At 43.6% G+C, this 15,112-nt stretch overlaps 1 protein-coding gene across 3 annotated transcripts in view; it reads right to left on the reverse strand.

The window, feature by feature from the left end:
* FGD5 (FYVE, RhoGEF and PH domain containing 5) overlaps window positions 1–15,112 on the reverse strand; it is a 148,827-nt gene that overhangs the window by 65,928 nt on the left and 67,787 nt on the right. For all 3 annotated transcript variants that reach the window (XM_019499688.2, XM_059716015.1, XM_014605559.3), the window contains exons 4-5: window positions 5,122–5,180; window positions 4,976–5,006 (exon numbers count right to left, since the gene is read on the reverse strand). In XM_019499688.2, coding sequence (XP_019355233.2) covers window positions 4,976–5,006; window positions 5,122–5,180 — 90 coding nt within the window. The remainder of the gene's footprint in view (window positions 1–4,975; window positions 5,007–5,121; window positions 5,181–15,112) is intronic.

Raw genomic sequence — 15,112 nt, forward strand, 5'->3', positions numbered from 1 at the left:
CAGAAATTTCCCTTACTGGTTGATAACTTGAAATAGTGGGGTTGCTTGAAAGTCCCCATGTTTCACAAACTTGGCTGGTGGGAGTCGTGTACTTAGTAGGGTAAAACCAAACTGGTCAAAGGAGAGAGTCCAAACAAAAATTAGTCTCCTACTCCTTCAAGTGGGGAGTAGAGATTTAGGGAAGGAGATACAGTTGGCTGTAAAAGATTTCTGCAGTGAATATAAAAGGGAAAAAAAAGAAGCCAAATACAACTTGGATTAAATAAATATGTTAATAGATCTAAGTCATTGTGGAAGTGGTGAGGAAGGCAAATACAAATTTTGGAAAAGAGTGCCCAGTTACTAAGAGTCTAAGGGCATCTTTGAAGCAGAGTACCGGCCTATTCAATCTGGTGTGAGCCCTCTAATGAACAGGCTCTGGAGAACCGCATTACCTTGGAGTAGGCCAAATAGCAACTCAACCTTCAGATCATTATCATGACTACCATGCCAACTGATACAGAGCTAACACAATGTTTCTACTCTTTCAGTTCAATAGCAGAGTGGGCGTCTGGAAATGTCATCATTTTGGCAATCAATCAATCTATTAAAGTCACTGCTGAAAGGCCAAACAGATTCTGTTATGCTGAATGAATCGCAGCCCCGGCTGAGGCTGGAAATGATATGGAAAACGCTCCTGCTGCAGCCTTAAGAAAAAACCCTTCCTCCCCAAAAACTAGCCAGGGTGTGGCTTGGTTCTTAGTTTTTATTACTCAGATGCAGGTTTGTTAAAAAAAAGAAAAGATCAGACTTTAAAAATAGTGCTTTCAAAATGTTTTGCTGAGCGAGTGGATGATAATAAAATAAGCAAGAATAGCATATCTCAGTTGAGATTTCTTGGGGGCACCTTCCATTCCTCTTTCCTTGGGGAGTACCTGCATGTCTTGTGGTAGCTGTGAGAGTCTGTGCACGCTAGATTATCTGCAACATCATCAGCTGTGCAATGTGATGTTGCTCCAACCTGTGGTACACAGCAGACTAATGTTTTCAGCAGGCTTAGCCATTCCCAATCATATTTAAATGCACAAAGAAGACTCTGCCTTAGCCATTATTATTATTTTATTTTTGCATGGTGGTTACATCTGCAGGCCTCAGTCAAGGGAGAAGACCCAATGGTACCAAAAAAGACCGATCCTGCACAGTAAATCTCAGAGTCTTAATCCACGACAAGAGACAGCAGGTGGATATAAAAACCAAATCACAGTGGGGGAGGATAAGGTAATGCCAATGTGAACATGTTCAGTATAACAAGCAGCAGTCAGAGCATCCCCACTGTCTAGTCATTTTGAGTGCCACCTTGATACGATCTCCAACAAACATAGCAGCAGCAGATGCCACATGTGAGGATGTTTGCTTGTGAGTAAGCTCCTAGGCATTGAGGACAGAAATAAAACCACCAAACTCGTTTCACAGGAACTTTCAATCCCTACTAAGCTGAGGAGGATTTGAACTAATGACCAACAAGTGAGAGAAAAGCCTCTTCCCGGTGTTCTCCTAGATCCCTTCTTTCTCGTGCTGTTTCTTTCAAGGATCCACTTATCCATGAACTCTTCACAACCATGAAATGAATCCACAGAGCCAATCAAGAGGTAATTGCTAAACCCAAACTAATAGCTTCTGCTGACAACAGTCACCTACAGTCTTTGGACTTTAAAGGAGTAGATATTTTTATGAATAATGGAGGGGCACATTTCCAGTGTGAACAAATGCCACAAACTATGGCTAAGGAGATGGAACTTCACCCTGGGAAGAACAGAAACAGTCATTTTTTTCTGTGGCTACTGCCTGGGATGAACACTATGATCAGGGGGCAGCTGGGACCAAGTAGGTGAGATGTAGATGCACTAATTCTGGCTTTTCCCAACCCTTGGGTGTTTGACTTTCCAACCTTCGTAGTATTTTAATGTGGCTTTTGTGTGCAATGATATTAAAAGGAAATAATGCTAACTAACTAAAACACACAGCTGAAATGTCTCACCACTTGACTTTGGTCACAGCTGCAAGTTTAACATCAAACTTGTGGGCTTGGGATTGGTCCAATGAAATGGAGATGGTGAGGGGGACAAGAGAACCCTAAAGTTTGGAAGCCCATCTGGAGTTGTTAAAAATGTCTGGGCACCAAGATTTGACTTGGGCACACCTTGCATTTGAAATCTAAATGTAAAATTCTTCCCCTGTTGCTATACATTAAAAAAAAAAATTGCTATAATAAAGCCCAAAGGGAAATGCATACAATAAATCCTTCAGGAGTTTTCCATGAAAGAATGGATGGCAAGAAAGACAAATAAATTCCCGGTTGAAGATCATTTCATGCAACATTCAGGTACAAACCCAACACTTACATTGAAACTAAATGAGCGTCTCCACATGAAATTAATGCTTAATGAGAACTCAGAAACTTTTCCAGCATCCTCACATGGCTATCACAGGTATTCTTTCTCGGCTGTAATGATATTAGCCAGCCGATCCAAGTCTTATGTTTTAATCATCATGAAAACTCGGCCAATTTCCCTCACATCTTAAAACATAATTTCAAGATTGGCAAACAAACCTACCGTTAATGCTATGCAGTTTCTGCAATACACACTGGCTGTGTGGAAACTATGCTAGTTTCTTGACAGGAGAACAGTAAGTAGTTTAAATTTCAGGGCCAGATCTGGAAACCCTTCTTTGTTTTCATTCCCTGATGCCTTTGAGCCAACATTGTGGCGCTGAAGTAGATAAAATTAGTGTTGAAACAGAGTTTTCTCCTAACCAGTGAAAGCTGTTATTTTTATGAGAGTTCTTTTTATTATGGATTACTAGTGGTTAGGATTCCTTCCAGCTGGAATGCTAACCATTGGTAATCCTCATGACCATTTCTAAACCCAAACCTTTTAATGTAGGCATAAAACAAAAGCCTTGTCCTCTGGCACAATTACCAGCACAGAGAGGAGAGACAAAAATGACTTTTTCTGTTCTTCCCAAATAATTTTTACTGGAGCGTGTTGTGATAACACCCAAATAATTCATTTACAACAACACAGCCCTCGGCATCAAATTCAGTTTTGGAGCCTTATATGGAATTCTTCCAATGTATTAGGGAGCCCATTGTCCCAGAGGTACATTCCCAAGGCAGTGTGGAGATACTTAGAGACCATGGGCTGAAGAGGTGTCAGCTACGCCCTTTTCCAGGGTGTGGGATATGTTTTTCCCAATGTTGGACCCAGCTTTGCTGTTGCTTTGCTTTGTATAGGGAATCTAGCAACGCAGAGGACCAAAGGACAGAGGCTGACTTGTCCCTTTGTGATGGCAACACAGAGAGGAAGGCTTCTTTGTCTTCCTTCCACCAACCTTGTGCAGACCAGGCTGTCTGGTGCTCTGAAAACAACAGCATCTCCTGTCCCTCATAGCTGATGAACTCTTCTCTTGATATCCCTTGTGTTCAAGCTGCTGCTTTTCTCAGTTCTTCTGGGAGAGTCGGTTTAGGTACACCTTGTTTCCCACCCCTCATCTTGGTACCAGGTCTACAATGCAAAGCCTTACGGCTGAAGTGAACTTAAGTTGCCCATTCAGCCAATAAGAGGTTCTCTTGAGATGGCCTTCCTCCTCTTTCTCTCCAAAGCACAAAGCCCAGCAGCAGTAACACAGAGGCCTTGCTTATATAGGGAATTCTGCAAATCATACATTTTCCTGAACTGGAATTTGTTCTGGTGGGAACCCCTATGCACACAGGACAGGCAACCAAATTAGTTTTCACCAACTTCTCCATATCATGAGAAACTCTCACTAAACAGTTAAGCCTCTTGCAGTGTTCAGCTCCCAGTTGGCAGGCCCATCAGTCTCCAGCTTCTAAAAAAACAACTGTCTGCAAAGTGTTGGTCACACTGGAGGTGGCTCTCCTTTTGACTCTGCTGTACAAGCCTGGGATGACCTATTTCAGCTTTGGCAACTTATTCAAGACAGATACAATAAGGAGACAGCAATGCACTGTTGATCTCATCATTTGGTAGTTCATGAGAGACATCTCCCTCCGTTGAATGATTCCCCAACTCTGCCAAGACAACTAAATGTCTGCTATATCTGATATTGTCAAATGGTTTATTCCTCAGTGGGTATGCTTTTCTCTATGGACAGCTCTGGTAGCCATCTCCTCTTGCCTCTCAAATATGAATGAGACTGTGGAATAGTTTCTTGTGTAGCAGTGGAAGCCCCATTGAATGGGACACATAACTAGTGTAAACAAAACACTGGAGGATTCATAATACAGACCAGTCCTGTATTAGCCAGGAATGATTCCTTAGGTGTTTTGGTCCTTTATTTCTATAGTGCAGGGAACAAAACTCAAGTTCTGCCCATACTGACTTTTCTCTGCTACCTGCATCTGTTTGAGGTAGCTATGACCTTAACTATCATGTAACTGCACTAGCCTTACATCAGGCCATGTCTAGCTGTGGTAGCTAGGTTTGGTTTTTCCCTTCACTCAAAAAGCAAGACTTAGGGGGAGCAAAGTCAAACAGGACCAAGCGCTAATTGACACAGACCTTCTACAAGCCAGATCACTATATATCACAGTTATTTTAGCCTGCATTTTCTCAATGTTGAAATTTCATTCCTATCTCAATCATAATATCTCAATCCTTCTCTGAATTGCTTTCCTTCTCTTTCCTACACATTCAATGTTGTTCTTTAAAGGAAAAAATACCCTCTGCAAACAAGCCGTTGGCAAGCGTTGTTGCCCCGAGGCTTTTCCTATGGAAACTCCAGACTTCTGGCACCTACAGAAAGAGCAGTTTATCAAATGACAGATTTCTTTGCAATGCCTCAGCAAGTGCTTCGCAGCTGTAAGCCACTCCAAGCAGAATTCACCTCACTCTTTTCAATGCTTTCTCTGTCTCCTAAATTATAGCTAAGTAAGAGGGTAATTAGGTTTCAACAATTAAAATGATTTACTTACTGTATGTAACAGCCGGAGCATCTCCACGTATCTGTGGAAAAAGACAGAACATTATTAATTGCCACCAAGCTAATGCTGAATGAAGCAGGGGTGGAACATGTAACTGCATTTACAAAATAACAGCCAGATGATAATGATGTACTCACATTTTTTCTGAAGACATCAGCTCCTGGGCAATGAGGTGAGCTCTGGACTGTCCTCCTTTCTGTTGAAAACAAAATCACAGGCGTTAGGAAATCTTCCCTTCCAAAAGAGAGAGGTGTAAGAGCCAGAGAACTTATTCAATTTATGTGTTCCTTGAATTTGGGGCAAGGACCATACATTTATTTTGCATTGGAGTAGTGCATAACTCACTGCTCCATGGGTTGGATTCACTGGGGCTACTGAAACACGAATACATAAATAACAGTAATATGCTAATGGCTGTAAATGCTGACAGGCTGTCAGGGTTTAAAACGCCCTATCTTATCAAAGTCAGAAAGAAAACCTCCATTATGTCCAATGGGCGCAAAATTTGGCAGAAACACAGACAGATCCTAACAGCAGGAAGGTATTTCAGGACTGACAGGGCTGATATGGTTTGTTCATTACATCCACTTGCAAGAAAAAGGGGGATAGCTTCTTAAAATATAGTTATATTCCAAACTGTTCTGACTGCTGTGCAAGCTGTGGAAGCAAAGAAGTCAAAGGGCTTTATTGCACACTAAACAAATTGACCAAATTAAACTGCAATAAATATATCAGGAAAACAAACAGCACGTTATTAAAGCAAATAGCATCATTTGAGATCACAGCGGCATGCGCTTAATTGGCAGAGATCTCAGAAGGCACGGAAACCTGCCAAAGAAGCAATGGCAATGGTTCTTAGAGGCGCAAAAGGCTAATTATGGTGCTTCTTTTCTATTTCATGAATCATTTTAAAGGTAAGAAATGGATAAAAGCACAGAATCCTTTATTGAAAAAGAAATCTTATACTAAGGCTACCAACTTGGTTAGCAGCTGTAGTAAAGTAGGGAAGCAGCTTTCAGTGAATACATGCAATAGGAAATGGCAGAAGGTAGGGCAGGGTGGCACCTTAGGCTAACTGGTTCAGAGAGGCATACTTTTTTGTAGGAGACAGTGTCCTGCAGATGCTGACAAAGTAGACTTGTGTCTACAAAAGCTTATGCCTCTCTGACCCAGTTAGTCTCTAAGGTTCCACCCACCCTACCTTCCTCCTGATTTCAGACAAATATCTCTTTCTACTAATGGGAAACCAGAAATTCCTTCTCAGCAGGCAGCATCAACGGTATCAGTTATAAAGGCCAGGTGCGTCATTAATCCATTGCTTTATAAAGTTCCAGATCTGAATGCCATATGACTTTGGTAAAGTTTGGATTACATTTGAACTTGCAGCGGAAGTCTGTCTCCAATATTTACACACTTGTGATAAGAGAAATGTGAACAGTAATTTCCCATATTCTCCAGGTCTTTTCCATCTCTGGATATATAATCTTGTGACAACTGACACCTGTACCTCCAACATCTCTGGTCCTTTCCAAGTCAGGCTGGAAATAGGATAATAAAGGTTTAAAAAGCAAAGGGAAGGCTGAAACATTCCCTGGAAAGCGATGGGAATCTAGCAGTGTGGTAACTGGTGCGTGAAAAACCCAGTTGTGAAACTGACTAAAATGGAACCAACTAATCTGATTTCCATTCCCATTACTCACAACTAGCATACGGGGGAAAAATCAGAGTAAACGATAAAGTGCAAGTTATGCTTTCAAAATTCCTCCAGTTAGGCTTGTTATTTTCCTTCGGTATGAAAACTGCAGCTTCGAAAAATGAGTCCTAAAATTGCCCTTATTAATGTAATCGAGGTTTATTCAAAATACGCTGCAAATAAATCCAGTTTTTTACTGATCAAATAAATGAAAGGAATGGAAGAGTTTCACCAAGGAAGATGATCAGGTGCCCTAGTCCGCAAGCTTGTGGGTTTTCAACCTAGTGGTGATAATTCCAGAGGAGGATTAGGCACAGATCTCAGGAGGCGCATCTACACATCACCCTACGTCACCATACCGATGTGCTATGTCACTGTATGCGACATGGTGCGTTATGGCAACTTAGGTATCACGTGAGTCTACATGTGACCGGCAGCTACTTCACCATAGCAGCATGATCCCCTATTTTAGAGTGCCACTACAGTAAAGTAGTGGCTAAAACTAACCATGCGCCATGCACATGATGCAGTACTGGTGGTTACTTCCAAAAGGAAGTACTAAAGCATGGCACAGAAACAATGTCGCTATAGGGCAACATATAGACATGCCCGTGGAGTTACAGTGTGGAAGAAGTTCAGAACCACTGCTAGAAGAATGAGGCTTCAAGAATGGAGGAGGCACAAAATGACCCAGCTTGCCCAGTTTTACTCTATTTAGTTTAATCTGACCAAGAGACAATCAGAAGATGTTGATAATCAAATTATTCACTGGATGCAGCCATCTAATCCATCTCTCTACCAGCTCAGGATTGTTCTATTGCTTCATCCACTCTAGTTTTTCATGTGTCAAACATTTCTGCTGCAACCTCTTCCCTTTAGGATGCTCTTCCATAGGCTAAGTAAGAGAACTTGATATAAAAAATGTATTTACCCTAAAAGCCATCTTATGTTTTGCCTTTGTTAATTCATACTATTCTTCAGGTACCTTTTATATCACAGTGAATATTTACTTGCATTCTTTTGTGTGTACAACTTGCCAGCACTTCTAGAAAGTTACCCTGTTCCTCTCTTGCTTGTCACCAGTGATGACATGTATCATGCAGGGTGGGTACATAGGAGCTGCCAAGCTTCAACAGCTAACACCAAAATACTCTAAGTGCTTTATCTTCTCTGCCCTTTTGACTAGCAGACATAATAAAGCAACTGAATGGGACTTTTACTGCTGGATCACCAAACCCAATACTGGCCACTTTGCACGTCCTCTATTGACAAGCCTGGCTTTTTGCTGCCAAGAAGGAGAGTATATTTCACCATTGGTCTGGGCCGTCTCTCCCTTCGTGTATACAGATTGTCACAGCTTGTAATTCTACTTGTGATTAATATGTCTTAGCTGAGAGACAAAACACTGGGACCCCTGGTGTCACATGACCTGTCTAGGGTGAGTTTTGAGACAGTGTCTCTAGGCGTTGCCCGTCTTGTGTTATTTAATTACTGTTTGTTTAACCAGGAAATGAACTCTGAGATTGACGACAGTGTCCGGAGACGGGCTTCTGGGAATAAGGGGATGTTGGGGGTGCGGGTCCTTCAACTATCAAGTTTCTAAAACAAAGCCCAAGTGATTATTAAAACACAACTGAGCTGCCACCTTTTTAGAGATCTTTACTAACTACTCTTCAGCCCAGCAGGAAGCTCTTTTGAATGCTTCCCTCCCAGGCTCCTGCTTCAGTAGCTGTGCACTCCAATCCCTGCTGTTTGCCTGTGCAAAGCAGATGGAAACACTGGATCTAGACAGGGATTCTGGCTTTACTCCTAGCAGAGTCTCGCTGCCTTTAATAGCTTCATCTCCACCAGAATCTAACGCTCACAAAAAGCTTGTGACTCACCACCAGCGTGTTTCATAGTTGGTAGGGTTGGTAGGGTTGGTAGGGACCTGATCAGATCATCAAGTCCAACCCCCTGCCATGGGCAGGAATGAATGCTGGGATCATATGACCACAGCTAGGTGATTATCGAGCCTCCTTTTGAAGACCCCCAAGGTAGGGGCGAGCACCACTTCCCTTGGAAGTTGGTTCCAGATCCTAGCCGCCCTGACTGAAGTAGTGCCTCCTGATGTCTAGCCTGAACCTACTCTCAGTCAACTTGTGGCTGTTATTCCTAGTTACTCCGGGTAGTGCTCGGGGGAACAGGGCCTCTCCCATTCCCCGCTGGTCCCCCCTGGTAAGTTTATAGAAGGCCACCAGATCCCTCTCAGCCTTCTCTTGTGGAGGCTGAACAGGTTCAGGTCACTTAGCCACTCCTTGTAGGGCCTGCCCTGCTGCCCCCTGACCATGCGAGTGGCCTTCCCCTGAACCCTCTCCATGTTGTCCACGTCCCTCCTGAAGTGCGGCGCCCAGAACTGGAACTGCAGCCTGACCACTGTCACATAGAGGGGGAGGATCACCTCCTTGGACCTGCTCGTGATGCATCTGTGGATGCATGACAAGGTGCAGTTAGCCTTCCTGACCACTTCCTTGCATTGGCGGCTCATGTTCATCTTGGAATCAAAAATGACTCCAAGATCCCTTCCTGCCTCTGTGCTGACAAGAAGGGAGTTCTCCAGCCTGTAGGTATGTCCCCTTGGCTACTCTGCTGTCAACACTTGATGGCATTTCCATATAATAACAACATTTCTCTTACATTGGAATACGAGGGAAAGTGAGTTCTTTCACAGTTGGTGAAAACATCTCAAAAGGGAACCAGGGGAAACCTCATTCCCAGGTAATTTAAAATGGGATTGAACGAAACACTGGAGAATATACAGTGAAGAGCATTTATAGGATAATATAATCTAAAAGACCTTTCCCACCATTTCTACCATCCTTCATGGTTTGGAGTCAGCCAGTACATGGCTTGTTAAGCAAGCAATTCTCATGCTGTGTCCAACTCAAGGAAATGCAATCAGGCTTTTAGTGCTTGAACCATCTCTTCACAGAGAGAGAGATTGCAAGGCAAAAATAGCAATGACCAGGTTGGCTTACCAGGTGTTCCTTCATATCACCCCTTCTCAACAAATACCTCTAAAATAAGTTGTTATGAATCTTCTAAGCACATACCCAAAAACTCTTCCAAAAGAACCCCACTTTATGGCAAACCACTTCTAGGAGCAACTACTGGCATAACTTTAATTTCCCCTTAGATTTAGAAACAGCTGATTCCAATACAGCATCAAAAAAAATTAGTATCTGATGAAGTAACCTGCAGCTTATGAAAGCTTCTGCATTTCTATTATGGTTAGGCTATAAGGTGCAAATCTCCCCTGTCTTCTGCCTGACTTCACACTATAATGGCTAGCTCAATCAGTTGATTCAAAGTCACCTAAGTTAACTCTTTCTGTTCATAGATGGCATCAAAAAGAGCAGGGACAGCAAAAGCACACTTGAGAGTGTGCCCAAGAAGGGGTTTAAGTGGCTAAAGAATCAGCAGGCTAAGTGTTTTCATTCTGAGATATCTACCGAAGACAAAGGGCCTGACCCACACCTCAAAAACTGGGGAGTGAGGTAGAAAGTTAAAACTCCGGTGGCTCTGATCTTGTGAAACTTTTGCATGCAGAACTCCCCCTAACTTTAATATCTCACAGACCTAAATGTAACAGAGTCCACTATAGGCAGCACACCACACTGTGGGACCCTGTGTTTGCTCAGTCTACTTATTGTCCAGTATTTAGGGAAGCAAAAAGCTGCAGTGTCCTCTCCTAACAGTGTCCATATAGTTATTTTCCCTTTCTTTACCATCAGTGCAATCGGCTTGACAGAAACAATGTATGGTTGGGTAGCATCACATGGATAAAGACAAGAAAAGTTGCAGACAGGAAGGATAAAACCAGCAATTCACTGCCGTCCATTAAATATACATATATTATTGATATTATATCATTGCTTGCCAGGGAGCTGAATAACACGATGAATAATGAGGAAATGAAGGCCAGTGGCTGATGCTTAGCATTACAAGCTACCAAAAGCTCATACATCTGTCAGGAGCCCATTAACGCTTCATAACAGAGCTCCTTTTTCATGAGGTGTTAACATGCTTATGTTATATGCAGTGTATGGTTTATTGGTGACATCCTACCCTGCCAACCTGCTAGTTGTGCTGGAAGGTGTGTTTGTGGGGGTTGCATTTCAGTGGCCAAACTTCATATTTTCCTGCCTGGTAACCTGTTTCTAGGTGGTCATAAATTAGACCTAGTGATGAGCAAGGAGTCCTGTTTGTCCAGTGAAGTAGCGACTGGGCTGGAAATGAAAGGCAGGAGGCTTATTTCCTAGTCCCGTGGTCTAAGAACAACCTCTCCTGGAGAATCTGCTTAGTTATACAAGTCCAAAATCTGCCCACTGAGGCAGTCTAAATTTGTCACTTCCTTACAGGGCACAAATCCTTGGGGCACTCCCAAATACAGCTTGTGTTTGGGTTTTATGTGTCTGTGTTTCAATGTAGGAAGGTTAAAGGTTTGCAAAACAGAATGATTAATGGAGCCTGGAAACCAATCCCACCCAGTGGAAAGATAAGGAATGGCAAAGGCAATTTTACATGCTGCAGCAGTGAGATGGTGGCTGCTTTGCTCTTTGCAACCCCTATGTTGCCTAGCCTGCTATCGTTTGTGCACAACACAGGTCTCCTCTATATGCTGTCCTTGTTCTGTGGCACCCTTATTTCTGGCACCTGAGAGAGGGTCATGGACACTCATTTCCAGGGCTCTCTTATAATAAGTCCAGTGTTAAGGGCTTCTCCTCTATCCAAAATGCCACGGTATCCCATAGCCTTACGGAATATTAAATGACCCGTGTTTGGGGATTACGCATTCAGTTTGATCAGTACTGGACCCACATACAAATGCACCTTCCCTAGGCAACCAGCTAAAATGCTTTCTGTTTCTATGGCCATAGGACACATCATGTATGCACTGGGCCTGATTCTACTCCTTAATATAATTTTTACCCTGTTATGCTATTGATCTCAGTGGAGCTCCTCCTGATTTTCCCCAATGTGAGAGGAATATCAGATATTTTGTGCAGTGCCCTGTGCATCACTCCTGCTCTTAATGACACATTCTCAGCTATGTTTTAGACAGACCCTTAAGAAAGCAAGTTTTAGTGGTCCTTTGCATGGAGATTAAAAATAGGAGGGGTGGCCAACCCATGGCATATGTACTGAAGTGGCACAGGCAGTTTCTGATGTGGTACAAGGTAAATCACGGAGGGGGCAGGCAACATAGTGGCAGATCGGGCAAGGAGCAGAAAGCAGAACATAGGATTGGGCACAGAGCACAGGACAGGGAACAGAAAACAGAGCAGTGGATCGGGCAGAGGATGGGATCAGTTGTACTGATGGGATCTCAGGGCTTAATTTGTGGCATGCCTGCTATAAAGGTCACCCCATCCTCTGGGGAGAAAAACAGGATTCACCGTATGTCACTCTTGAATATAACATTGAAACGGCAGATACTGCTACCACATTCCCTAGTGATCTGGTATTTACCATGTTACTACTGTACCCTTTCAAATCACCATTGTAAAGGAAGGCTGGGCTTCTTATCAACCAGGGTGCAACTTATCAGTCTAAGTCTCAAGTCCTTCCATTGACTACTGGAGCTATTTTTAAGCTTATTACTTTCTTGTTGGACCCACACCCTTTTGGTAAATTTGCAACACACGAACTGGGTCAGGCAGAAATAGTTCATCATGCAACTCCGCCAGAGACACCTTCCTGCCTTGCCATAGTTGCAATGCCCTCATAGACTGGCTGCTCTACAAAAACGACTGGAGAAATTGCACAGTTCAGTGGCTGTGTTTCCACCCCACATACCCTCCAAAGCCCACACTTCATCCCTTGGGATTTCATCAGCAATCCTCCAATAGGATTGCTGCGACGCATTGCAGGGGCCTATGCTTCTGTGTGTGCCCCCATTAAATCCTGCTTGGAAAAGTTTGTCCTGAAAGCAGTTCTCCGTTTCTGGGCTTTTACTTGACCACGTGGAGCTCTCAATCCAGGGTCACTCCACTGTGGAGGCAGGGTGGAACTGTTTCAAGAGGGAGGACTATGAACCATCCCGATTAACTCTGTGAGGTTTGATATTCCCACAGCGAAAGCCAACAATAGATTTCTTCCCTGTCCAATCTGCCACCAGCTATTAAAGCATGAAACATGGTCCTTAATCTACAGAATCCTCTGACATCCTTCCTGATCTGATTTAAAGTAATTCCCTATCACTCTTGGCCTCTTGGCCTCAGACAAATATAACTCAGATCTGGGAAATTAATTATCCTTAGAGGCCACTTCAGTGTCAAGAAGCTACAGGCCTAAGGAGGTATGAACGGAGCTGGGCAAGGGATGAAGGTTGGGGAGTAGCTTGTCTTAAGAGGCTGCTGGACGGTAGATCTGGCTGAAGCCATCTGCTTCAAAAGCATAAGAGTCCTAACATGAAGATCAGAGGCCCTTGCAATGCAGCGGTAGTAGAAGATCCTGTAAATGAGCGAACAGGGAATGCAAACAGGGCAGTTAGCAAGCAGCTCGCTGGAAGCAAGAGGAGGAAGAGGAAGAGGAGCCATGCACCAGGCACTAAGCACCAGATCCTGCTCCTAGGAGGTAAGTGAGCTTGGGCTGTCTCTGTCTTTGGTTTGGTGAGCGTCTGCTTGTTTGGCTGTTTGCTTGGGCAATGTGCTGTGAGCAGTTGGTGAGCGCTGCTAGCTGACTGTTTGCTGCCTGTGTCTGACAAAAGCCCTAACAAGGGGATGGAGCCAGTTCAGGCCCAGGAAGGCATAAAAGGAGACTGCTGAGTGAACAGGGAGCTAGAGAACAGGGATGGCAAGTAGGACAGTTTGTAGGTCAGTTTGCTGCTCTTCCCCCCCCCCTCCCCCGCCCCTTTCTTTGAAGGGGAGCCTTTAAGGTAAGTTCTTCCTTTAATTAAGAGTAACTAGCATAGATATTTAGCAGAAGTAGCTAAAACTCATCAGTTAAATCAACACTTAAGCCTCTTGTTTAATTATTAGCTGTAATTAGGGCAGAGTAGGCTAAATGGAATATCAGTTCAGCAGCAGCATGGGGGCTACTTAGTTTATTGCTCTGAGTGCTGCATATATGCTTACCTGTCCCAGGGGCAGGTGTATGTGTGCACCCAGTTCAAGGAACTCCTGGCTCTGAGAGAGCAAGTGTATTCTCTCTGGGTTAGGGTGGTGGAACTGGAGCAGCTATGGGAGGCAGAGAGGCTCATAGATGAGCCATTCAGGGATATTGTAGAGCAGTCCCATGTCTACTGTAGCAGCTTCCATGCTGCTGAGGGGGATGAGAGCCTTGGGGTTGGAGATCATCAAGCTGGGAAGGAGAGGAACTTTCCCTTAAATGGGACCCACCTTTCAACTGATGTTACAGTGTCCTCTTGGGCTGAGGATACACATCCAAGGGAGAGAACCATATGGGGTAAAAGGAAGCTGGTGGTGGCAATGGGCAATTTGATTATTAGCCACATGGATAGCTGGGTTTGTGACATCCAAAAAGATCACACAGTGAGTTGCCTGCTGGGTGCAAAGGTAGTGGACCTCACGAGATGTGTAGATCGGTTGCTAGGGAGGAATGGGGAGGAGCTGGTGGTCATGGTCCATGTGGGCACCCACGATATGGGTAAGAGTAACAGAGAGGCTTCTAGGTAGGAGGCTGAAGTCTAGGATCTTCATGGTAGCATTGTCTGAAATGCTTCCAGGGCCACATGCAGAGCCAAGTAAACAGGCAAAGCTCCAGAGTCTCAATGTGTGGTTAAGATGGTTTATGGAGGAAGGGTTTAGGTTTATTAGGAACTGGGGGACCTTCTGGAACAGGGTGAACCCATATAGAAGTGATGATCTCCACCTGAGCCAAAATGGTACCAAACTGCTGGTGTGTAATGTTAAAAAGATGGTAGAGTAGTTTTAAACTAAAAATGTGGAAAGCTGAGATGTGAAACAGCACACAGTTTGGATTCATACACTTTATAGGAGTGAAACGATGAAAAATGAAGCTAAGAAATAGAGTGAGGGCAAGCATGAGCAATTAGCTTTAATCAGTAAAAGGTCACCCAGAAGTAGCCCATCAGGCAGCAATAAAAAGTACACACACATGCTTTTTTACTGATGCTAGAAGTTTAAGATCAAAGGTGGGGGAACTTGAATGCTTAGCAGTAAATAATGATGTTGACATAATACGTATCTCTGAAACATGGTGGAATGAAAAAAAGCAATGGGATGCTGTAATACCAGGATACAAATTATATAGAAATGATAGAGTAGGTTCAACTAGTGGAGGAGTGGTACTCTACATCAAAGACTTCATCAAATCCAATAGAGTGGATTGTTCAACTGGTAAGAGAGGTACCATACAATCTTTATGGATAGAAATTCCAGGTTTCAATAGAAAAAAGTACACCTAGAGGT

The sequence above is a fragment of the Alligator mississippiensis genome, chromosome 12, assembly GCF_030867095.1.
Source record: "Alligator mississippiensis isolate rAllMis1 chromosome 12, rAllMis1, whole genome shotgun sequence".
In the NCBI taxonomy this organism is placed as follows: domain Eukaryota; kingdom Metazoa; phylum Chordata; order Crocodylia; family Alligatoridae; genus Alligator; species Alligator mississippiensis.